This window comes from Canis aureus, chromosome 2 (assembly GCF_053574225.1).
Source record: "Canis aureus isolate CA01 chromosome 2, VMU_Caureus_v.1.0, whole genome shotgun sequence".
Taxonomy (NCBI): Eukaryota; Metazoa; Chordata; class Mammalia; order Carnivora; family Canidae; genus Canis; species Canis aureus.
The window spans coordinates 52247918-52273614 of record NC_135612.1 but is presented as its reverse complement, the minus strand read 5'-3'; the positions used below and the strand labels follow the sequence as shown (position 1 = coordinate 52273614).

Genomic DNA, 25697 nt, shown 5'->3' with positions numbered 1-25697 from the left:
TCAGTTTTTCTACAAAGCACAGGGTTAAAAATAAGCATCCTGGCTCACACTCCCTGAGGACTTACTATATGTCCCGAGCTGCCGCTGGGGTTTTTGAACGGGGTCTTTCAGTTCTCACCTCGTTCTGACGCGGGAGGTATTTTATTACCCCATTTGACAGATGAGGAAACCGAGGCACAGACGGTGATGTCACCTGGACAACGAGGCCAGGATATGCGTCCTGGCAGCCTGGCTTGGCTTGAGGCAGGGGTCGGTCGGCAAGCTTCTTCTATAAAAGGCAGGTCTCTGCCACGATTCCTCAACTCCCATCTTTGTAGAGCAAAAGCAGCCACAGACAACAGTAAATGAATGGATGTGAATGCTGAAATTTGAATTTCATGTACTTTTCACATGTCACAAAATAGGATTCTACTTTTGATTTTTTTAAAAAATGTAAAAACTATTCTTAGCTTCAGGCTGTACGAAGACAGGTGGCGGACTAGATTTGGCCCGCAGGCGGTAGCTTGTTGACCTGGCTTGGGAGCGCAGACTCTTCACCACGCCTTGGCACCGTGGCTGTAAAGATGATCTTCCCCCATATAGGGGAGACTCAGACCCAATAGAGGAGGCAGGGGCTGGAGTCTCTTGACCAAGGGAGCCTTTTGCACCCATTGCCCTGCAGTATCTCAGTGTGCACCAGTGTCAGGGAAGGGACAGCTTGCGGCCAGAAGGACATGAGGGATAGAATGCACCAATGATTGACAGCTGAGCCATAATAAAAACACATTTACGGGATTCTCGTGTGGGCTGAGAAAAATGATTTCATTTATTTAAACAGCTGATTGACAGCTGCTGGTTGGGAGCAGATCCGAGTCTACAGCTGGGCTCCCGTGAATGAATGGTTGCCTGTAGGAATAGTGTGATCTCCTTGATGGTTTACCTGGACTGCTGGCCCAGTGAATGCACCTGGGAGCCCCTGGCACGGGCCATTTTGTCCCCCCTTCTGGTATTCCTTTTCACCTGACATGGAGCCAGGGTCCCTGCCTCAGCAGGACCAGACCAAGCAAACTGCCCTGGGGCCGTGAGGCTTCCAGGGAGAAGACTTTGGAGTTGGAATTCAGTCCCGACCTGGCCACCTGGTCCATGTCCCCAGCAGATGCCAGTGTGTCTGGCTGCTCAGCAGGGGCCCCGAGAGAATGTGGTACAAAACGGGCTCTCTGCATACCTTGTCACTGTGCGGCTTTGAAATGCTTCCAGAGGCCCTGGCCACCGCCACCCTGCGGCCTTCCTGGCTCTGGCTCCGCTTGGTAGCAGATGGAAGAGCCATGGGTGTGGTGGGGCCAAGGAGGAGATGTCTGGAGAAGGTGGCTGCCACTTTTCTGGCCTCAGTGGCGCAGATGGCTGTGTTGTGGAATGAGCTAAGAGGATACTTTGACCGGGGAGGCCCTGATGGGAGCATCAGATCCCAAGAGGGCAGGGTGAGCAGCAAAGGGCCTTCTCCTAGGCCCGTTGGAGCCCCTTGGGATCGAGGTGTGTATGAATGGTAATTTCTCACACCACTCTAGAGTCAGAAAGGACTTTAACAATCAGTAGTTGGATGATTCTTAATCTGGGGACCCCAAGAACTATCATGGAGGATGTTTGTCCCTGGCATGTGGTCAATATCCAAAAACAAAAACAAAAACAAAAACAAAACAGGAATCAAACCTGTGACAGGCCAGCATCCTTTGCTTACAGAACTTTTGAATTCCTTTGCCTTGGGCTGGAACTTACCCACTGGGTGAACTAGTGCTGGTTTGTATCTGTTAATAAAAAGCTCTGGTTAATAGTGATTTATATCTTCGACGAATAAATTGGAGAAGGTGAATTAATTATTACTTAATAAATGTCGTGTGTCTGCTCGACACAAACCTCCTTGAACATGAGGCGTCTTGGGAGAAAGCTCGAAATGGAGATCCTGGTGACGAGGAAGGAGAGAAGCTGCTGATCTAGTCAAACTTTCTCCCTTTGCAAAGGAAGGCACAAGAGGCCCAGAGATGTCAAAGCTCTCGCTCAAAGCCTTTGGTCTTTAGATCCCAGGGGTGAAGCGGAGCTGGGCTTCTTGATCTCATGTTCCTTCTGTGACACTGGGGTGCCTCCTGGTCCCCAGCCTGCCCCCACCTTTCTTGAGTTGGTCTTGCCCAAGCAAGCTATCATAGGAGTTCTTGAACTCGGGGTGGGGTGTGGGGGTTGGACTGCAGTCACCCAAAGGAGGCGGTCAGTGTCTGGACCCTGGGGGACCCCGAAGTGGGTCTGTGCTCCTTCTGAGCTTTTTCACTCAAAAGCCATGCCTGCCAGCAAGCTACCCTCCCTCTCCCCCCTTTTAAAACCGCATCGTTTGTGTTGTCTTCCTGGACAGCTGAGAAAAGTGAGCTGTCCTCAGGAAATCCCAAAATGAAAACAAAAGTGAGTGGAAGAAAGCTGGGTTTCGAGTCTTTAAAAAGGAGAGCTTTCTGGAGCCTAGAGGGGTCATGAAATGCTGTCCCCAGGCCAGGTGCTCTGGGTCTCGTGATGATCCCATCAGGTGGGTGTTGCATAAGCCCCATCGTGGAGGGGGAAACCGAGCCTCGGGGACACTTGGCCATGTGGCAGAAGACCTGGCTCCCACATGGATGATCCAGGATTTGAACCCAGGTTTTCTGTGGACCCCGGCCGACCTGAACCCTGTCTTTTCGTCCTCCCTTACAGACACATAGAGAACTGGCGAGGTCTGCACACGCTCAACGCCGTGGACATGGAGCTCTACACCGGCCTCCAGAAGCTGTGAGTGCACCAGGTTGTGGGAGGGGTCATGGGTGGCAGGCGGGCGGGGGGTGGCCCTGCCTCTGGGCTGGGTGATGGGTACTGCCAGCTGCCCTCTGGACTGTACTCCTCCGTTCCTCTTTACTAGTAGTAGAGTTGGTTCTACCCACTTAGGGACTGTCCGGGGCTCCAGAGGCCATCCCCTTGCTCTCCTGTATTTCTCCTGAGCCCAGAAGACAAGGGGGCTGTGTGGTCTCACGTAGGGATTCTGTACCCAGGTCCCAGTTAGGACCTGAACCCAGGTCTCCCGACTAAGTGATCATACTCAGCCCCGTGGTTGGCCAGTGGTCCCCCTAGACTGCAGAATTTCCCAGCCTCCTCCTTCACCTCTGGATTTCTGTGCTAGTGGTGGTGGGGGCTTGGGATGGAGGAGGGAGTGGGTACAATGCAGGCTGTGGTCCCGTAGTTGCCGGACCAGATTCTTGAGCAGGAGACCTGTTGTCACCTTCTTGCGAGAACGGGTAGATGACAGCTTCCAGCACATCCCAATGTCCCAGGGTCCCAATGGGGCGTGAGCCCACGTGCCCTCCGCGGGGCATGTAGTGATACTGATGATGAGGAATTGTGTTCAGTTCACAGGGGCGGCTGTAGGGCTGGTCTTGGAATGACCTCCTGTCAGCCTTAGTCCAGAGCAGATGTCTCTCTGCTCCACAAGCTGTGCTGACCCTGTTCTCTCTTTCTCCAGGACCATCAAGAACTCAGGACTTCGGAGCATCCAGCCCAGAGCCTTTGCCAAGAATCCCCACTTGCGCTATATGTGAGTAGAGCTGGGTCCTGGACGGCAGGGACTGGATGTGGAGTACACAGCAGGGAAGGTGCTGAGCAACAGAGACCTGAGGTCTAGGCCTGGCTTTGTCACTGTGTCACTAGGCCTCAGGCTTTTCCTTTTAAAAAGGAGGGTTTGGGATTTGAGGACAACCCTAGACCAGGGCTTACAGGGGAAGTCTGCTGACTCCCAAGTGTGTTTGCTTTTCATTTGTAACTTTATGGGAATGTAAAAAATGAGAAATCCCATTCATCTGCAATGTGAATGCTATACCTCTGAGACCATTTGTAGGTCCGTGTGTGTGTGTGTTCGCGTGTGCTGCTGTGTGTTGGGTACAGTTGGAAGAAGAGGAAAGGCAAGGCCAGACCAAGCGCCATGTCTAAATAGGTTCTGGGTTCGGTGGAGAAGGACTCAGAGAGTGGAGACACCTGTATATAAGGTCACACTGCTTTGTCTGGGACAAGTTGAGGCCACCTGGCTCCGGGTAGGATTCTTCTCTGTACCATCCTTCCCGCTCTCTTCCCGTTCCTGTCCATGTCTGACGGCGGAGGAGCCTCCTCAGGGTTGGATCCATGGGGGTAGAATCACATGAGCTTGCTGCTTTCTCTCTAAACCTTGTTCTCCATGGACGACTCCAGAATTCATTAGAAGGACTGCCGTGTCCTGGGGAAAAGATGGGCTTGAAAGGAAGCCCGGGAGATGGTCAGGGGAAGCACTAACCCGCTGTGCCCACAGGGGCTGCTTGCTGTCTGGTCACCTCGTCTTCCAGGACAGTGGCTATCTTGGACAACCATTGGGCACGTTCCCCGAGAGAGCAGAAGCAGAGATGGGGAGGGAGGGGTCTGTTGTATTGGGGGCTTAAATGGAGCAGTGATGTACAGGTGAGTCTTTCCGTTGTCCACGTGACTGCTGAACTGGCTGAAGCGCTTTGTGGTTTGCTAATGGGAGGGCAGCCTGCTGGACTGGAGTCCCCTGGGAAGAGTCAGAGCCTCCAAGGGAAGCTCTCAGAAAGTGGCAGAAAAGGAGGAAGAGAAAGGGAAGAGATTCTGGAGGATCGTGGTGGGAGGGATGGTTCTTTTTGGGGGTCCTGGCTCTGCTGTCTGTCCTCTGTGAGCTTTCTCAAGCATACAGTGAATGCTTTACACACACACACACACACACACACACACACACGCACGTAATTGTCAGTGAAAGCTACTGTTGCTGTGTGCTGTGTTTTCGTTCCTCCATCCGGAAATGCCTCGCTGTAACACTGTAAGGCCCTTGCTCAGGGCCTGATGCGTTAGCTCCAGACCTCCCTTCCAGTTGTCTCATTTAGCTGTCACCCCCTTCTTCTCGTCGAGCGACTGTGGTGAGGTTCTCCCAGTGTGTGTTCTTTGCAGCTGGAGGCGTAGCTGGAACTGGAGGAGGGCCTTGGACCAGATGTTCCCCGTGTTTATTTTATTGGGGATTTGGATTTCGATGTAAAACATCCCAGGGGAAGGAGCTTCTGACCTCTGAGAGAAGTCTTTCTTTTCATGCTAACTCACACAAAGTTCGCAAAGCTAAGTGCTCACGGCAGATCAGGTGGGACAGTGGAGGCTGGGGACCACGTGTCCCTGCCAGAGAGACGACCAGCTGACTGCTGCTCTGTGGAAGTGGGGCCCTGCGTTGCCAGACTTACTGTTTGTTCCAGGAGAGTTAAAGGTCTAGTGAAACCCCTCAAGTTTTAAATTCTGGCAACTCAAAATAAACCCCCTCGACTCCATGGGCCAAACAAAACGGGCTCCTGGGTAGAGTATGACAAATGGAGTGCCAGTTTGTGGTCTGGGTTGTGCTTGACGGAGAGAAGCTTTCAACACGGGAGAAGCTCTGCCCCTTTGCTCGAGGACAGTGGGTGGGTGGGTGTTCATGCCCTGGAGACTTCCAGGGCATTGTGTCACCTGCAGCTCTCAGAGAAATCAAGGGGGCTTTGTGACCCATAATGTTTCTTTGGGCCACAGGAGTGGGAACAGGGGTGCATCTTGGGTTACAGGTGTCTCCCAAGTGGAATGTACCAGCACATTACCGTCACTTACCCTTGAGGTCCTGGAAGAAGGCTGTGACCCATGTCTCCTTGAGGATGATCTGGGGTGTGCTGGGTGGTGGCAGTGATAGGCTGGTGTGGCTTTGTAAGATTCCCAAGGTTAAGGGGGCAGAAGGGGTCTGGTTGGAGTAGTTCTGTTAATAATTGCAAGCCTGCCCATGACCTCGTGCCCTGTCTCCTGGAAGCATTGGCCAGTTTTTGCCACAGCACTTGCTGTTGGCGAGAAGGAGGGTTTACTCTCAATCTACCCCCAGTTTGGGCCTGGCTTTGCATCAGGGACCAGTAAGGATGCTCAGCTTGGTATGAGAAACTCAGCACCTGTTGAGGGGCTCTGATGGGCACCGTGGGGCTTCCAGGAGAGCCTGAGGGTCACGGAGGAGTCAAGGGGTCGAGGTGTAAGCCCTGGCTTCATTGATGGGTTTATTTATGAACTATTCCCACTTATGAAGACACACCCCCAATCCCAACTGACTGAATTTCCCGGCAGCTTCAGGACATATTTCTCCTGGCAAATGGGCCAGGTTCCTCTGCTCTCTCACAGCATCTTCTATTTCTGTCCCCTAAATGCGGTTACGAGTCTTCAGGCCCCAGCTGAGCAATCACAAGATGATCACTTACTCCAGCGCTAATTGCTGAGCCCTGGCTTGGCAGCTTTTTATTTTTTCTTTTTCTTTCTTTCTTTCTTTCTTTCTTTCTTTCTTTCTTTCTTTCTTTCTTTCTTTCTTTCTTCCTTCCTTCCTTCCTTCCTTCCTTCCTTCCTTCCTTCCTTCCTTCCTTCCTTCTTTCTTTTTTCTTTTCTTTTTTCTTTTCTCTTTTCTTTTCTTCTTTCTTTCTTTCTTTCTTTCTTTCTTTCTTTCTTTCTCTTTCTTTCTTTCTTCCTTTCCTTTCCTTTCCTTTCCTTTCCTTTCCTTTCCTTTCCTTTCCTTTCCTTTCCTTTCCTTTCCTTTCCTTTCCTTTCCTTTCCTTTCCTTTCCTTTCCTTTCCTTTCCTTTCCTTTTTCTTTTTAGGGTGATTGGATGAGAGGTCTTTTCTTGTCCCCTGTGTACAGAATGAGAAGCAGGAAGTGAAATCATCATCCCTGTACCAGTATCAGGTTGTCCAAATTGTTCTGATTGGCTTGGTTGTCACCTACTTTTAAGCTGCTGTTGCATTACTCAGGGTCTGCTGCTTGCTTGGGCCAGAGAGTGAACCACTGATGTTAAGGCCAAGTTGTCTGTCACAAGGAAGCCTGGGGAAGAGGACTCTTATGTCAGACTTCAAGGTTTATGAGTGACTGAATCCTCTTCTCTTGACTGCTTTGGTGGCCTCTGTGCTTTATTGAGTGCAAGAGAAGGCAGTGTTGATTCCTATACACCAAAGGAGATCCTGTCTGAGAGATTGGAATATTCTTGATCTTTAGATCATTTCCTTGATCTTAAACACTTTTGGATTAAGGATTCTTAAGGATAAGGATCTTCCCAGTGGATAATTGGAATCTCTATTTGCTAATCTGCAAAATGGGCACAATACAGTGCCCCCTCTGGATGGGATGTAGGGAGGCTGACACGACTAGAGACACATATGGTACTCCACCCAGTGCCCAGTAAATGGCCAGTGTTCAGAAATGGTTGTTGCTAATAATGATAGTAATTTTTGTTGTTATTTGTGGTGGTGATAATAGAACCAAAGAGGGGCTATCAGTTGGCCTCTATGATGATTCTGACCATAACTTTATTCTGGAAAAGCTATAGATCTGTCCTGCAGTGCTGTCAACCTCCCTGGCATCTGGAATACTCCTCTCCTCGATCTCTCATGTCTCTCTTCCTTGAATACCAATAAACAAAACCCAGTAGGTTCCCTGTTCTCTCCACTTAGTCGCCCTGCTCTAGACCCTCTGAAGATCCTTCTTGACAATATTAGTTTCAGAAAGGACCCGAACAATTCAGCTGACGATCTTACTCTTTGTTTCCATCTGATCGGAGAGTGCATCCATCCGCACTACTGAAATTGTGTTGTTTGCCGATTCTCCAGCCCCACCTCTGCAGCTGGCTCATCTCTTCCCTTTTGGGGTTGGTTTTCTCTAGTGTGGCTCATAGGTTGGCCGGATCTCCATAGTCTGGGGTCCACATAGGCAGAATAATGTGGATGACTGTGAATTGTACTAAAATGGCCGTATGTTCTTTCATCTGTAAAGCACTTCAGGGCTTAGGTTATCTCCTTCAATTCTTATTACTGTCCTGGTGGTGGGTGGAGGGGGAATGTGAGAGGTAGCCCAAGGGGCAGGCCCAGAGATGGTCTGACTTGTAAGTAGCAGAAGTAGAACTTCCATGAAGTGCTCTGATTCTCTTTCCAGGAATCTTTCCACTATACCTCATGGGCCAGAAGAGGCAGTGTTTTCCACTGAAGCAATTAAATTTCTTTTTCTTATGATGGTTAGAAAATTGCATAAAAAGTGCTGGTATCTGGGTCACCTGGGTGGTTCTGTTGGTGAAGTGTCTGACTCTTGATTTTGGACTCAGATCATGATCTCAGGGTCATGAGTCCGAGCTCTGCATCAGCCGAGTCTGCTTCAGATTCTGTCTCCCCCCTCCCTCTGCCCCTCCACCCACCTCTCACTAAACAAACAAACAAACAAACAAAATCTTTTTAAAAAATGCTGGCATCAGGAGAGAAGAAGGAAAGGTTACTGTTCATTGAGAACTTACTGTGTGCCAAGGACCATGCCTGATGCTTTTGCAAAAATATCTCATTCTTCTTGGTAACTGTAGGTTAGAGTTCCTCTATCCCCGTTCCACAGATGGGAACACTGAGGCTCAGAAATCCTAACTGGCTTCCTCAGGTCCACACAGCAGTTAGTAGAACAGCCAAGAAGCCAAGACCTGGACTCTGATCCCTTTGCCTCTGAAGTCAGTATGCTTTTCGACAACCCAGACGTGTTTGCCTTCCTCTCTTTCTAGTTCTCTAGCGAGAACTCCTTGTGGGGGAGGGAGGCAGTGGGGGAGTCTTTAAAGTTTTATTAGAGAGAGCCTCTGTTTCCCCCTGGGGAGTTATGCACCATCCATCCTCAAAGACCTCTGTTGAGAAAGCTCTGTTTGGTTTCTTTTTCTATTCAGGTCAAATCCTATAACAACAGTTATGTTACAACCCGAATATCTTTATTATAAAAGATTCTTAGCATTCGCCTATGGCTCACTCATTTCCAAGAATATGCAATGTGAGATTCCAGCAAGCCAAAAGAATTTTTATTTAATCCCTTAGAGTTGTTGTGGTCAGATTTCTCTCGTGTTCTGTTTCTCGCTTGTTCTCACAGAGCTCTAGACACCATGTTGTTAACTCCTCTCTGTCGTAAGCAGATGTACACTTGATCTTCAGCTTTCGAAAGCCGGCCCCGAGCTGACCTGGGTGCGAGTGTGGTGGGGTGGACGGGGAGAATGCTCTGATTTGAGCAGGCTTGTGTCAACTGTGTTATGTTCATAAGGAAAGTCAGCAGCCCTGGGCGGGTGGGAAAGAGGAAGTGGCCAGAGTCCCTGCCATTTCAGGACTCGGCTGAGAAGGCAATACATTTCTCTGGAGGTTATTGGGATGGAAGCACAGCAAGATAGATTTATTATGTATTGTAAATCACTCAGTGTTTTTTCTCCTTGAGCTCACCGCCCATTCTGGGATGCAAGACAACATGTAGATATTTTAGTAGATTCTTCTGCCTCTCTGCCTGCCTCTTCTCTCAGCATTGAGACGTGCCTCCACATCCCAAAGGGATTGGTGTGTGGCACACTTGTTCCCTCACTGCTTCTCCACAAGTGCCCTTCCTCCTTTGTTTCACATGGAGGACTTAGCCACTGAGTACTTTTGTAGCTAGCAGTCAGCGTGGGCTTTGGAGATAGAAAGATCAGGGTTTGAATCCCAACTCCTCCAAATCTTAGTGCAGTAAGCTTTCCCATTTTAACTTAGGCAAGCTACTGAACTGCCGTGAGTTTTGAAGGGACTTTAGAGTTCCTATGTCATAGGACTGTCCTGAGCCTTTAATAAGACAATGCTTAGAAAGTGCTTAAGATGGTGCTTTACAAAAGACTTGGTTTATTTTTTGCTCTTATTAATGACTTCTTCCTTGCTCATTGTCTCCGATTGCACAGATTCATAGTTTATTAAACCTGGAAGGGGCTCTAGAGCTAACCCCCCAAATTTATGTTCTTGGCCCTGCCCCCATCCGTGCCCTTTAGAGTCCTGTTAAACCACCTCCTTTAAATTGCCTACTTGACATCTCCCTTTGGGTGGCTGAGATCCAGGTCACACTTACCTTGGCCAGAAGCAAATTCTTGATGTCAGTCTGCCTCTTTCCTTTAAACTTGTTTCCCTGGGCCTTTCTTGTTCTTGTTAAGCGGTACCATCCACCAGAACACTTATGCCAAAACCTTACAAGTCACTTTTGCCTCTTCTCTTCCCTTTGCCTGCCTTCCTCCATCCTTCCATCATTTAATTCAAATCCATCAGGTCTTTTTTTTTTAATTTTTATTTATTTATGATAGTCACACACACAGAGAGAGAGAGGCAGAGACATAGGCAGAGGGAGAAGCAGGCTCCATGCACCGGGAGCCCGACGTGGGATTCGATCCCGGGTCTCCAGGATCGCGCCCTTGGCCAAAGGCAGGCACTAAACCTCCGCGCCACCCAGGGATCCCCATCAGGTCTTTTGTATCCATCCATGTCTCTCAGCCCCTCCTCTACCGTGTATCCTCTTGGTTCCAGCCACCAGCCTGTCTACTGGCAATAGCTTCCTCACTGGCTTTCTTACCTTTTGTTCCCTATCTTTCATTCCTGACACCACTGCCAGAGTGATAGTTTAAACACATAAATCCAAGGTACCTGAGTGGCTCAGTTGGTTAAACATCTGCCTTTGTCTCAGAGTCCTGGGATTGAGCCCCGCATCAGGCTCCCTTCTCAGTGGGGAGTCTGCTTCTCCTTCCCCCTGCTCTTGTGTGCTCACACACTCTCTCTCTCAAATAATAAATAAAATCTTAAAAAAAACCCACAAACACATAATTCCAATTGTGTCGCTCTTCTGCTTAAAGCCATCCAATTACTTCCCACGTTACTTACGATAAAGGCTAAACCCTTTTCCAAGTCCACAGGAACTAAGGCTGATTGCATTTTCATCTCTCCATCTTCTGTCCTGGTGCTTTCCCCCTTGCTCTCCTCTGCAGCCCTCTTTCAAGTCCTTGAACATGCCTCGCTCATTCCCTCCTTGGAGTTTTTGTACTTACTGATCCATTGGACCCAGATCTCTGCATGGTTGGCTCCTTCTCGTCATTTTCTCTGATGTCACTGTCTTAGCAAGGCTGTCTGGCCGCCCGATCTCAGGGGCCTTTCTTCTTCTCTCACACCTTTCACCCGGTTACATCATGTGGCTTAACAGTGTCACCAGCCCTTGTTACCATGGACTATCTGGAAGTATCTCATTCATCTATTTGTTTGTTTATCCCCGGTCTCCCCCAATAGAGTGTCAGTTTCCCTGGAGCAAGGACTTTGTGTTGTTCACTGCTGTAGCTCCAGCACATAGAATGGTACCTGTCACGTAGCAAGTAGTCTGTAGCCATTCGTTGGATGTAGCTATTTGTTGGCTAGTCTGACTTGATCATACTGTGGATGAGAGGATGGCTTTCTAGAGTAGAGAAGAACTCTGACCAGGATTTCATGGGTAGGAGCTGAACCAGGACTAGAATTCAGGTCTTGGTGCTGTCAGCTTGACATTCTTTCCACCATATCATCCTGTTGACTATTCTTGGGTCCTGTCTAGCCAGAGCTCCTCAGACTCTATGTATGGCAGAAAACGTTGTAGTTGTGTTTAAAAGGTATATAGGCAAATAATCAATGTAAACTATTGACATTATAGTACTGATACTATAAAATGTACAAATAGTTTAAATGTACAATGATATCACAACACCACTCTGCTGAAAAGTCATGTGAAAATGTACAATGAAAGCAACTTATCTCTTTGAGATTTTTGTTCCTGCAGCTCTATCTGCTCAGAAGCTTCCTTAAACCTGGTGCTTGAGCTGTTGCCTCTTATGAAATCCTAATCCTATTAGCCTTTTTTTAAAAAATTTTTATTTATTTATGATAGTCACAGAGAGAGAGAGAGAGAGAGAGGCAGAGACACAGGCAGAGGGAGAAGCAGGCTCCATGCACCGGGAGCCCGATGTGGGATTTGATCCAGAGTCTCCAGGATCGCGCCCTGGGCCAAAGGCAGGCGCCAAACCGCTGCACCACCCAGGGATCCCAGCTTTTTATTATTATTTTTTTTTATGAGAGATTGAGATCTTTTTTAGAAAGATTGAGCATGTGTGTGTGTACAATGTTGGAGGTGGTGGAGAGGAGAGGGAGAGAGAGAATCTTAAGTAGACGCCACGCGCAGTGTGGAACCCAATGTGGGGCTCGATCTCACAACCCTGAGGTCACAACCTGAGCCAACATCAAGAGTCAGGTGCTTAACTGACTGAGCCACCTGGGCACCCCTGGTTCTTTGGATGAGTAGTTATGCACATGTGCTCTTGCACCACACTCCTGAGTTTAAATTCTGGCTCTGTCGCATGCATCTGTAATCATAGGCAAGTTACTTAACATATCTGCATATCTGTGCCTTAATCTCCTCATTTGGAAAACAGGGATGATAGGGTTGTTAGCAAGATTAACTGGATTAATGTCTATGAAGTGTTGAGAATAATATCTGGCCCACAGTAGGGATGCAGGATATGTTAGCTGTTGTTGCTACTATGATTCTTCAGGTTACATTGTGATGGTGACCTTGTCAGGATGCAGCTGAATGCGTATGTGGAGAAATATGTATAAGACTCTTCTGCATTCCTCTCCCTCAACATGCTCCATACTGTGAGGGATTTATCATGTACAAGACATCATCATTCCTGTCCTTAAAGAGCTTTCCATCTGGGTGGCTCAGTCAGTTGAACATCTGACTCTTGGTTTCAGCTCAGGTCATGCTTTTGGGGTTGTAAGATCGAGCCCCACGTGGGGCTCTACACTCAGCACAGAATCTGCTTGGGAATATCTCCCTCGCCCCTCCCCCTGCATGTTCATGCATACCCACTTGCTCTTTCTCTCTTTTCCTCTCAAATAAATACATTAAAAAAAAAAAAGAGTTTACCATCTATTTGGGGAAATATGAGGCCTTGGTATAACCAGGACAGTGGCTCCTAATCCTTTTTTTGAGAATGTGGTTAAAGCTGTACAATTTCTCCTCAGGAAAAGCCCCCACTTACACACGTACCATTTCTCACACATTTTGGGGGATTTATAGACTTCCTTTGGACACTGAATTAAGAACCTGTCTAAGGATGTCCTAGAGAGAGGTGTTTGGTGGCTGGGATGGGTGGTTTATACCTAACAGGTCACAGCTCTTTAAAACTCCTATTCTAGATGTGACAAATGAGATTTATACTATGGCAGCATTCTCCTAGGCATAAAAGAATGTCTTCATAATTTATAATCTCCCTTGTGGTTAAGGTAAGTTGGGAGTAGACTGGGTATGGTATGGGGTTTCTTTTTGGGATGATAGAAAATATTCTCAAACTGGTTACAACAATGGTTGCACAGTCTGTGAATGTACCAAAAACATTGAATTGTACAGTTCAAAGGGGTGAATTTTGTGATGGCTCAATGATACATCGATAAAAATGATAAGTGAGTATCTTTCTTGTGTGTGTGTGTGTGTGTGCGCATGTGCACATATGTGGTGTGTGTGTGTGTGTGTGTCCCATGTCCCTCACCAAGAGAAGCTTTCAGAGCCTCTGTGGGGTTCCCCATGCCTCTCTGTCCTCTGCCACAGGATAGAGGACATTAGTGTTCCAGACAGAGGCTGCTCCATTAGCCTGAGTCTCACTGGGAAGATGATGGGGACAAAGCCACAGCTGACCTTCCGTGGACATGCAGTTCGAGAGAGACAGAAACTTTTGCTGTAGTGAGAAAAGAAACAGATAAACCGGGACCACAGTGGCTGTAACCCGCACACGGGTGGGTGGGCTGCCAGGACCGTGAACCTCTCAGTATGTAGCTGCCCTTCTCTTCCTTTCTCTCCCCATCAAGAAGGGATCTCAGAGCACAAGGGAGGAGGATGCTGTTGCAGCAATGGCTTTGAATCTTCTCGAATTTATATGTATAAAGAAGTAAGTCCTATGCCAATAGTGGCTCTTTATTAGAGGTTGTGGGTTATTTGTGACATACCTCACACCTTGGACACTCTGCACAAACAGTTGCCGGTCTACAGTCTTCCAGTCCAAAGCAGCAGAGGGGTCACCAGGTTAGACTGGTGTGACTGTCGACCAGAGATGGGCTGGAGTGGCTAGGAGGCTCTGGAGCAGGCAGCAGTGGGGTGGGACTTGGATGGGTGGCTGCGGGTGCTTCTGGCACAGGGACTGCTGCTCACCGTGGCATGAGTACAACCTTTTCCCCAGTTGGAATTCCTCCCAGAGCCATTGAGACACATGTTCGTGGTTCCAGCCCATTGAGTCTGGCCAGCAGGTCACCTACGAGAGAATTCCAAGGGAACAGGATTTGGAAATGGAGCCATTTGTCAGTAGAGTAGGATTTTCCCAGGTCTAATGATGTATCCCTGACCAGATCTAATGATAATAATGTATGCCTGGGTGTGTCTGGGCGGTGGCTAGGAGAAGAGAGGATCTGAAGCTCGGGTTCACATGAGAGTGGGGAGCAGCTTGACACCTGCTTGGCTGTCATTCGTGAGAAGTACTATTTGGCTGTCAGCTGAGTGACCACACCTCACATGCGCTTTGCTCTTCCTCTGCATTGGTCTGTGACCTTGGATGAGCTGCTTAGCTCCTCTGGTCTGTTTCTACATCTGTAAACTGAGGTAGTGTTATAAATGGGCCCAGAACCAGCTTCAGCATTTTGGGAAATTCTTCTTGGAAGGAAGGTGGCATCTAGGGTCATTAAGGGGCAGGGCCAGGGGAAAGCTGTGGTCAGCATATTGTGGCTTTCCCTTCCCCCCACCTCCCTGCAGGGGCAGACATTGCAATGCAGTGAGTTCCGTGGACTTAACATCAGTGAAGTGTAACTATATGCCAGGCATTTGTCTGTGCGCTTTATGTATCATTTTATCTTCATAATGGCAAGTGGACACAATTTGTTGTGTCCATTTTGCAGATGCAGAATTCGGGGCATAGAGCAGTTATGTGACTTGCCGGAGTTTACACAGCTACTAAGTGGTGGACACAGAAGCCAACCCTAGGTGGATTGCCTCGGGAATTCCGGAGCCTGTCCTCCTAATAACTCCACTCTTGGATCCACAGGCTGTGACCTGGGCAGGTGTCAGTTCTCCAAAACCCAGCTGGGAAGGACCGTCCAGCAGGAAGCTTCAGAGTGGCACCTCTCAGAAGGGGGATGACTTTGGGAGAGAAGGACTGTGGGAGAATACTAAGGAGGTACCTGAAACCAAGTCCTGGTCTCCAGCCAGTTGCCAGCAGGGTCTAGGCGAGTGGGCAGTGCCTGGGTCGACATGCAGGGGGCCGTTAGTGGAGGATCGCACAGGGTGGGTGTTCAGTAAAGAGAGTGGAGCCTGGCTGGTCCAACTGGTGGGGATAAATCCATGCTTACGATGTATGGATGCAGGAGTAGCAGGCTTTTGACCTGCCCATTTCCAGAGAGCATGGAGCAACTTTGCCTGTCACCAGCTGTGGCTGTCTTTGGCCCCAGCCCCCAGGAAAGACCATGTTTATAGATGGCAGAGCTTACTGCAAAGTCTGGGGATGGGAGTGGAGAGATACGGACCAGAGTTGATGAACTCTAACGTCCCTGCCTTACCAGCTCATGATTTTTTGCTGAGGCCAGTACAGCTTCCATACCTGACATCTCTTTGTGCCATCAAGTGGTATTATTTCTGTAGATCGGCCAGGGTCTTCTTCCCATAGCCCAGCCTCTGCAGCATCTGATGACACCAAGCAGAACCTCTGTCATTCCTTTTTCAAATGGATCCTTCTTAATTCTGTTGGACTCAGATGTATTTTGCATCCTGGAACACCAAGCTCAGGATTTTCATTTTCAACCTGGAATTTCTTAACCTCTGCTCATTTATCCACTGCTTCCTATTTCTAGTCAGGTCGCACCCTCAATCTCTGGGCGATTGCCTTTCTGGAGCCCTGGAGAGGATTTGCCTCTTGTTCCCTAGGGAGGCAGGTCGCTAGCTTCCTAAATTGAGTTTCTTTTTTCTTGTCCATTTGTGTCTCTCCTGCAGACTCCCTGTGGTCCTGGGATGAAGGATGTCCTCCTTGGTCATTTCTTTCTGTTCACTTTGTTTTACGGACAGCGTTCTGGTCCACCCAGGGCGGACCCCACGTGACCCAGACACTGTGGCCACGTACCTTGCTCGCCAGCCAGAGCATTTGTGAGGCTGTGTGATTTTCTTCATCGAAGCCCCTCCGTTCAGCACTGTCCTTTTTTTAATTTCAGTTATCTCTAGAATCCGCTGCACTGAACTTTAAGAATTTGCTTGTAACCTTGTCAGCTTTCCGAAAGCTCATTCTAATGCTGAGTAAACACTCTGGCCTCCTCGGCTCCCAGCCTTGGGGATTAGACCATGTGCCCATATTTTTCCGGCCTTGGTTTTTCCCAGTGGATTTTCTTTCCTTTTTCCCCCTCTCCCCTAAGGCTTCATTACTTTCCATTTGTCCACATCTCTTTTCTCCATTTTTCTTGTTAAGGACAGATTTAGAAAATGAGATTAGTCTCGTGGCTATTTTGGCGTCATCATTAATTATCGTCCCTCTTCATTCCTTAGCAGACCGGCAGTCTCGTGTCTCTCTCTCTGCCTGTTTTTTTTTTTCCTCATGGGTTTATGAAAGTCTCTTCCCAGGTTAACCCCTTTGTCTCTTGGGACCTGCTATGGTCCTCTGCCCTTCCCCGGGGGCTTCTAGGTCATCCAGCTGGGGTGTCTGTTTTGGGTTGGAAGGGCATTGGGTGCTCCCCTTCCCAGAGTGGGGCTCAGCTGTGTGCTATCCCTGACCAACTTTGTGTCCTAGAGTCCTGTGAAGTTCATTCACGGTGGCCTTTGGGGTCATGTGGCATTTTCCTGAGACTTGAATTCATTAATTCCTATCGGGAGCCTCTGTTGAGGTCCTACTGTGACTCAGGCAAAGATGTAAAGATGAGTTATATTTAGGTCTTCAACTTTAGGGGGTTAGCCTGGGGGTGCAGAGGGTAGAGGCAGTTACTCTGTGGTATGGTAGGGACTAAGGACTCCCCAGGCATACTTGACAAAGGCGGGTGTGTTGCATCCTTTGGGAAGGGAGGAATCACAGCAGAGAAAGCCGCCTGGGGTGATGGCAGAGCACCTGAAACCTGGGTGTAGGTAGGAAGCAGCAGCTGGAAGGAACTTGGTGAGGGCATGGGTGTTGGGGTGTTGTGTGAGGACTCTTCTAGGTAGAGGGAACTGTGTTCTGAATGTCTAGAGGCCTGGTAGTGTTTGAGGGACCACAGACCGCCCACTGAACCTGGAATCAGGCTCATAGCTTGACTGCCAGCACCATCTAGCCCTGTGTTCCTTAGGGAGGCAGTCCAAAAAGGTTAGGATCTTGCTTCCAGCTCTCTTGTCTTCCAGGTTGTCCTATGAGCTGACACCTCTGTCACCAAGGCAGCAGAGCACTGAGGGGCTGGTCATGTTAGGGAGAGCCAGAGCAAGAGGGGGAGTCGGGGCTGCAGGCAGGGCATCTTCCCTAGTTCCCCATTTGCTGTCAGACGGTATGTGTGTGAGATGTGCCTCCTTCCAGGGGAAAGCTCAGTGCTTCCCGGCCAGGGCCCTGCCTCTCTGACATACCAGTGTCCTCAGAGCTCCCACTCTTCACACCACCACCCCCCTCAATCCCCCACCCCACACTGGTGCTCTGGCAGAGAGATTGTTTAAACATTTCCATCTGATCCCTCTTAAATGTGCCTTTGATGCCATCAGGCAGAGAGCCAGACTGCCTGCCTCAGGTGAAGACACAGCTGTGGCAGAGACCTGATGGGACAGGATGGTGCAGGTCTGGGGGCAGCCTTGGGACCCATTCCGACACTTCTCCACCCATGGCTCCCACCCTACCTCTTCTCATGCTCTCTGCCCCTGCTACACTGTGACTCCCCTCCCCACCTGCAGTGTGCCGGGCTGTCTCTCCTCATTTCCACCACTGTCTTGTCCTAGTGCCTCCCCCTCCTTCCAGGCTCAGCCCAGGGGTCCACTGGAAGCTTTCCTCTAACCAGCCCCTCCATGCCATTCCCTATCACTTTTCTTTGGTCCCTGGTCCTGTCCTTGTACTTGTCCCAGTAAGCATACATTTGAATTATGGGGTATTTGTTGTCCCTCCTGTGCGGAGACCTCGCTGGGGACGGGCATCTTGTCGCTTTCCTCCACCAGTGGACACCCAACCCTCGGCAGAGCCCTGGCACTTGGTGGGCACGTCCGTGGATGAAGGCTTGGAGGGATAGAGGGAGGTTGGTTTCCCTTTTCTCACTGGTGGGTCTGATGCCCTGAGGCATCCAGTACGTGGGCATGGCCATGGGCGGTAGGAAGTAGGCTTCTGCCTTTGAGAGACCAAACAGCCGCTCCTGCTACTCACTGAGTCTGTTTCCATATTGTGTTGGTGCTGCTGAGCACCAGGGGCCCCAGCACTGCCTGCTCCCTGGGGTAATTCAGGGGGGTGACCTCCCTACTCACCTACCCAATACCATTCTCCAGGATTAAAAGGGCACCTGGGTCTTCTTGCCCTTCCCCACATCTGGCGTGCCCAGCTGTGGCTCGGGGCGGGCAGCTCACCCCTCCAGGCGGTGGCAGGGCTGCCCCTCTGTGTGCCAGCTGTCCGTCTGCAATCAGGAGCCTCTGCTGATGCCAGCGAGGGTGGTGTTTGCAAAGAGCAACCGTGTGCTCCTTATTTATTGTGCAGAAAAGAAAACAAATTAAGGCCTTGTAATTATACAGTCGGGCATGTTCTTAAATAAAGCTTAAGCAGTCAGAACTCCATTTAGAATATTAATAATTGCATTCCCCGGGCCTGATCCCCAGCAGCTTTCTCTCTTTCTGCTCTTTCTCTCCCTCCCATCCTTCCCTACTCCTGTGCGCCTTGGTCTCTCTCACTGGTGTCAGTCTCTGCTTAGACCTAAGGAATCTCTGGAAGCACTCACTGCCTGTGAGTAGGCATCCTTAAGAGCCCATATTAGCCTTTTCGGAGATCACCAACAGCATTGATCAGGTGATTCCATAGGCATGCGGCCTTCCTAGAGTTTTCTTGCCTTGCCCCCTCTGCTTACTCCCTTATTTTGGTTAAGCACCCAGGAGAGGCGTGATGTTGCATTTCAGGGCATGAATTCTGGAGTCAAGTCAGAACTGGGCTCCAGCTTGACTGCTGAGCAGCTGCAGGATCTTAGTCAAGACATCTAATCTCTTTATGCTGGTTCTTCCTCTGGCAATAAAAGCATCCCCCTCATAGGCTTGTGTTTTGGGACTTGGATGAGAGATTGCATTTGAAGTCCTGGCACATAGCGAATTCCTTACAGATGTTAGGTCTTTCCGTCCATATATCTCTAGATCAAACAAGAATTTTATGAGTTTCTAATTTTTGTTGTCCCTGACTCACACTGGAAGATGCTAGGCACCCAGTAGGTCTCCCTAAGCCCCTGCGAAATGAGTGGATATGTCTGTTTGGGGTCCTGCAGTGGGGGTGGTCAGTGTGTGGTGTGATGTTATGAGGATGACATGGACACATTTCTTCTTATGAAGGATGACCAGTTCCCTGAGCAATATGCTCATCCCCACTGTGGCTCTGATGCTTTATAAACCATTCTCAAAAGTAACATCTCATTTAACACACAGTAGTAAGGTGAAGTAGCAATTACTGTCATCCCTATCTCATTGCTGAGGAAATGAAGAAGATGGATCACCCAAGATAGAAGTAGTGAAGGATGGACCAGGACCCTGGTCTCAGACTCCCAGCGCCTTGTCTTTTCTGCTACTCTGGGCTGTTCCGAGTCATTGCTGACATTTGGGAGGAGACTCACCTGGTTTCTGGACTTCAGGGTCTTCTTACTGCTCTGACACTTTCCACAGATCCATCACCACCTTGATTTATTTTCTTTCTTTCTTTCTTTCTTTCTTTCTTTCTTTCTTTCTTTCTTCCTTCCTTCCTTCCTTCCTTCCTTCCTTCCTTCCTTCCTTCCTTTCTTTCTTTCTTTCTTTCTTTCTTTCTTTCTTTCTTTCTTTCTTTCTTTCTCTTTCTTTCTTTCTTCCCCTTTCTTTCTTTCTTTCTTTCTTTCTTTCTTTCTTTCTTTCTTCTGTTTTGTTTTGTTTTGTTTTGTTTTGTTTCCTTTCTTACTACATGGGAAACACATTCCAACACCGGTTTTACTGATAATATTGTGGTAGTTGGGTCACTGTCAGAAATGAACTCAAAAGTAGTCTAAAAACATTCAAATATTGATAGATTTATAATTTAGACTATAGGTGATTGTATGGATAAGGCTGTGGTGGGCCTTGTTAAATGCAGGTGAAAGGTGCTTTGGAAATATCTCCTTGTGGCCAGCATAGTGGCTTGGAATGGGGAGGAATGTGGGCCTTAAGGTCCAGGTGGAGCTGGAATGTTCAGTCTATCGGGAAGATAAAATTAGCTTTCTTAGAGCAGAGATGCCAGTATGCTAACTTCTGCTGGTTGGTGCTGACCATACAAGGCAGAATAGTTTTTGTATTCTAGGGGTTTTTGGGGAAAGACAAGGGTCTTAAATTATTTTTGAAGGAATATACACAGCGTCCTATAGGAAGACGGAGAAAACTCACGGATTGTGTGTGTGCATGCATGTGCTTTTGCAAGCAAGCAGGGAACAAAGCCAAGCGAAAGAGAGAAGAAATATTTATTGTGTTAAGCTCTCTGCTAAGTACTCTTCCAGCAGTGATCTTGTTGGAATGAGTGATATTCTTCCTGTTTTACAAATGAGGACGCTGGAGCCCAGAGGGGTTATGTAACTTGCCCAAGGTCACACAGCTAAAGATATGGATTCATATCCATAAATGTCTGCTCTGGAACTCCTGTTCTTTTCTTTTGTATCACAATAAAAAGGCTGGTTCACGTCTCCGAGGGTGGTCAGGAGCCCAGCTGTTTTATTTATTTATTTATTATTTATTTATTTATTTTTTAAATTTTTATTTTATTTATGATAGTCACACACAGAGAGAGAGAGAGAGAGAGAGGCAGAGGCATAGGCAGAGGGAGAAGCAGGCTCCATGCACCGGGAGCCCGACGTGGGATTCGATCCCGGGTCTCCAGGATCGCGCCCTGGGCCAAAGGCAGGCGCCAAACCACTGCGCCACCCAGGGATCCCCGAGCCCAGCTATTTTAAAAGAAATATTGAAAAATTGTTTCTTCTTGGCAGGGAGACTGGTATCTCCCTCTACCACTACTTTTGCCTCCGCAGCTCTCAGCCTCCATGATCCTCTCCCTGGGGATTCAGCACCATGGCCAGAGCCCAGGGAGCCCTGGGGCCACCGTGAGCTGTGAACAGCTCCCCAGGTTCCAGGCTCTCCATTTTCCTCTCTAGCATCATCTCAATTGCTGCTGGTTCTGTGCCCTTAGGTGAGAGCCACGTGGCATTCAGGAGGAACCCAGCACATTGGGGGGGGAGGGGCGGGTCGGAACTCTGTTAGCCTGACTGGTGAGGTCCAGACCTAAGCAAGAAAGGGCACTTGAGAAAAGTCTACTCCTTCCCACTCTTCTCCCAGGCCCAGGCCAGAGGGGAGGAGAATTGTGATTTACGACTTCGGTTACTCGGAACTGGGGAGTCATCTGGGGCCATGAAAATGGAACTGAGCTGGAGTGAGGCTTTTTCCTCCAGGGCAGAGCTCCTAGGGTCTGTGGTCCAAAGTCGCTCTGCTCATCCCTTTACCGAGCCTGTTTGGTTTCTGTTGAATGGGCCCAAAAGCCAATGGACCTGCTGTGTGCTTTCTCACAGGAATAGTCAGAGGGGGAAAGCCGTGGCAGCACAGGGGAGCTGGCAGTTATAGCACTGGTGGCTTTGTCCTTTGTGATGATGGAAGGCTTCTTGGAAGGCTTTCACCTGGGAGTGCAAGACAGAGCCCCTGACTCAAAATCTGGACACCTTCTGGCTTAGATGTGTGTGTAATGCACACACACAGGCAACATACACACACACACAGGTGGTAGAGTGCTAACAAGGTCATGGATTCTAGACTCAGACACACTGATTTCAGCCCCTGTTTTAACAGTACCAGCTTTGTGACCTTGAACTAGCTACCTAACCTCTAAGCCATGGATTTCTTATCTGTAAAATTAGAAAAAATCATAACAATAATATGGACCATAAATGGTTTGGGGGGATATTCAGTGGGCTGACATCTTTATCTAGTATCTGATATCTTCAGTAATTAGTTCCTAACAAGCACTCAATAAGTGTTACTCATTATTTCTATTCCTCAGAAAATTATTTCTGCATCCCAATTTTCTTTAGTTTATTCACACGATTATTGTTAATGATTCTGGAAAAATCCCCACAGCATGGAAAAATGATTAGCAAGTTAATTAATTGTTTGCACTTATGTTCAAAGCTCAAGGTTTGAATTAAGTTGAGGTCAGCCATAGTAGTGCTGGTATAAGAAAGAATGAGTTGAGTTTGGCACCCTGCTTAAGCACAAGGTGTATGAAATTCAGACCATTCAGTGAAATTTACTTGCATGCTTTCATGTAACAATGTTTGTGATCAAAGGGCAAATTGTGTCTTCTGCTTTGTGAAAAAAAAACTATGAGCAGAAACACAGTTCACAGCTCCTAGTGTGGATGGTCACCCCTGGGAGTGCCAGTCTTTGCCAGAACCATGCCCTCATGTACTTTGCCATTCTGTTCTCTTTTCTCTGATTTCTCTAAGTCTCCATCCAAAGTGCCCTGGCTCTGCAGACAAATGCCCTCCTGTTCCCAGTGTATACTGGATCCTCACGTAACCTGTGGGGGTGGCAGGAGGTGAAGAAACAACATCTTGAGAGTCTACATGGAACCAAGTGGGGCAGGGGTTGGTTCTGGGCTCCATATAATTCAGTGTGAGATAAGAGGTCTTGCATAAGTCTCTGGGGACCCTGCCAGAGCTCTGTAGGAGAGAGGCCATGGGGAATAGGAACGAACACTGCTTTTCCCAAACATTTTGCAGAATTGGACAACACAGGCCAAAAGACCGTGCATGGTATAAATTACGGAAAACAGTGGTGTAATGACATTGTTTAGTGAATAAATTGAAGCCCTGAGTCATGAGGCCAATAACAGAGAGGGAGCAGAGAAGCATAATTAAAAGGAGAAAAGCCATGTTTTCAGCTGACACTGGAAGTGAGATCGAGATGAGGGTGGGGGTGGGAGGACGGGAGCTGCTGGTCCCTCACTTTGGCTGCGGCTCAGGAGAAAGAACATGGTTGTTACTGGCAGTCAAGGCGGGTGAGAAATGAGGCCAGGACTTTTGACACAGAGGAGGAGAGAGAGTGGTAACATGGAGAATTTTAGTAGAAGCAAAGCCACGTGAGCTTTGGAAATTAAGATTAGCTATTAGGCCCCTGAACTCTGCAGTGATTTGGAATAATCTAGGCAGAGAGAAGCCTTTGTGAAGACAGATGAGAACCTGGAGAAGAAGGAGGGAGATCAGGAGTCGGACTGGGTCTCCTAGGATTCACGGGGCTCTAGGGATTGTTCTCCAGGATTCCTCATATCTGAAGCTGTATACTTTCTTGCAAATGCCATCTCACCTGCTCTTTTTAAGGATTAAAAAAAAAACAAACAGGATATTTTAGAGGGGGGTGGGGCAGAGAGGGAAAGGGAGAAGCAGACTCCTTGGCTGAGCAGGGAGCCCAACGTAGGACTCGATCCCAGGACTTTGGGATCATGACCCGAGCTGAAAGCAGATGGTCATCAACTGAGTCATGCAGGCACCCCAGTGAACGGTTTCCATGGGAGAACATGTCTTGTTCACTTCATGCATCAGTGCCTAGCATTGCCTGGCATGAACTAGGTACCAGATTAGTGTGGGTTGATTGATTGAGGGGGTAGGGGTTGCCTTTCAATATAGTAAAAGCTGAGACAATACTAAAGCTTAAATTTGGTTAGACAATTTGCCTATCTCTAGTACTCTGTGCTATAAAACCCAACAGCTGGAAGAGTGCACAGTGCATAGTAGGAATTCAGTAAAGTTATTGTCCAAACTGGGACACTTTTTTTTAAAAGAAGATTTTACTTATTTAGTTATTCATTCATTCATTCATTCATTCATTCATTCATCATTCATTCAATCATTCATTCATTTGGAGAGTGCAGGTATTGGGGGAAGGGTGAAGGGAGAGAGAGGAGAGAGACTCCCCAACAGACTCCCACACTGAGCTCGGAGCCCGATGTGGGGCTCTATCACATGACCCTGAGATCATGACCTGAATCCAAACCAAGAGTTGGATGCTCAACTGACAGAACAATCCAGACTCCCCCAACTGGGACACTTTGAGAGTGAAACGGAACCACAGAATGAGATTCTGGGACAACAGTCATGAACCAGAACTGTTTGGGCAAACCAGGATGTGTGTGGTCACCCGTCATCGGTATGTGTTGAATGAATGGATCTCATATCTTTAGAGCCTTCCAAAGAGGAGTGAAGGTCTTCTGAGGTTTGCCTTCTTTTAGCCTGAGTACTCTCATTTATCTTGGGGATCCTTCAGCTAATATTTACTGGGTACCTACATACACCAGGTATATTGCTTGTATCAGGGATACAAAGGGATCAAGAAAAGCTGTGTTTTTACTCTTAGGGCGTCTCCTGGCTAATAGGAAGCCAGACTGTTGACAAACTATCTGACAGTGTGACAAGTGCTAAAAGGATGGACTGGCTGTTCTGGAGCCCTGTGAGTGGGGAAAAGCTAATAATCTGGACGTGGCAGTCAGGAAGGGTTTTTGGAAGAAGGATATTTCAGAGAGTCCTAGAGGGTGATTAGGAATTTGCCAGAAATGCTGGGAGAATCCAGAATGTCAAGCAAGTCTGTTCATGGCAGAGAACTCATTTCAGACCAACTCAACAACACTGTGTTGCTGGATGCTGGGAATAATAGAACTGTGACTAAGATAGATGAGCCTGTGACCTCACAGACTGTATGAGCTGTTTGCCATCAGATACAATACCATGTATTCCATCAGGGCTGTGACGGGGAAATTGCCGTGTGAGCCAGGAGCCAGGAGGAGGGGCACCTACCTCGTGTCTGGGTGCTGACCCCAGCAGTGCACTAGGTGGGGAGAGACTGCGTCCAGGTACGCACGTGTACTGTGAAGGGGGAGCTGCGTGCCCCTTTCAGCAGCCACCCTCCCATTTCATGGTATGGGGAGCCTGTCACCCTGCCCTCCTTATTTTGCTATTATTGCCCTGGCAAACAGTGGCCACAGGGCTAGGCCGGGGCAGCAGTGCTCATGTGCAGAGGTGGGGAGTCCAGAGGTCTCAGGCTGGGCAGGAGGTGGTGGGTAGATAAGGAAGCCAGAAGAGGTGGAGAGAGCCCGGGCGTTGCTTAGGAAAGGCCCATCTGCCTCCCCATCCAGAGCTTTTGACTGTAATATTAAAATGTTCCTCATTATTTTCCTTGGATGAGTTTGCTATCCTGATATATTAATTATTCTTAAAGGTCAACAGCACTCTTTCGAATCCCCTTCTGTTCTATCATGTAATCAGTTAATTAATTGGAAACCATTTAGCAGCGTCTGCTGAGCACATTGTCGGGTGCGAGTTTTCTTGTTTTGTTATTCCTGTGGCGGTGGCTCCCTCCACAAGCCACAGAGGGTTTGGGAACTTGAGCATGGGCCCTGCCCCTTGTCCCTCCCCTTCCCCTGGTGGGTGCCCCCCCTTTAGTTATCTCATTAACATTTGTGGTATCTCACCATCCTTGTTCTTTCTGAGTCTCTACTGGGAATAAAAGCCCCGTTTTTGTGGAGTGCCCATATATGACGGCCACTGTTTGGGGTATCTGTGTGTATTATTTGATTTGACTCCCACTGTCTAATG

General features: G+C 48.4%; 1 protein-coding gene across 5 annotated transcripts in view; it reads left to right on the top strand.

The window, feature by feature from the left end:
- Window positions 1–25697, top strand: part of NTRK3 (neurotrophic receptor tyrosine kinase 3) — a 384145-nt gene that overhangs the window by 74969 nt on the left and 283479 nt on the right. For all 5 annotated transcript variants that reach the window (XM_077871684.1, XM_077871673.1, XM_077871694.1 and 2 more), the window contains 2 exons: window positions 2707–2781; window positions 3506–3577. In XM_077871684.1, coding sequence (XP_077727810.1) covers window positions 2707–2781; window positions 3506–3577 — 147 coding nt within the window. The remainder of the gene's footprint in view (window positions 1–2706; window positions 2782–3505; window positions 3578–25697) is intronic.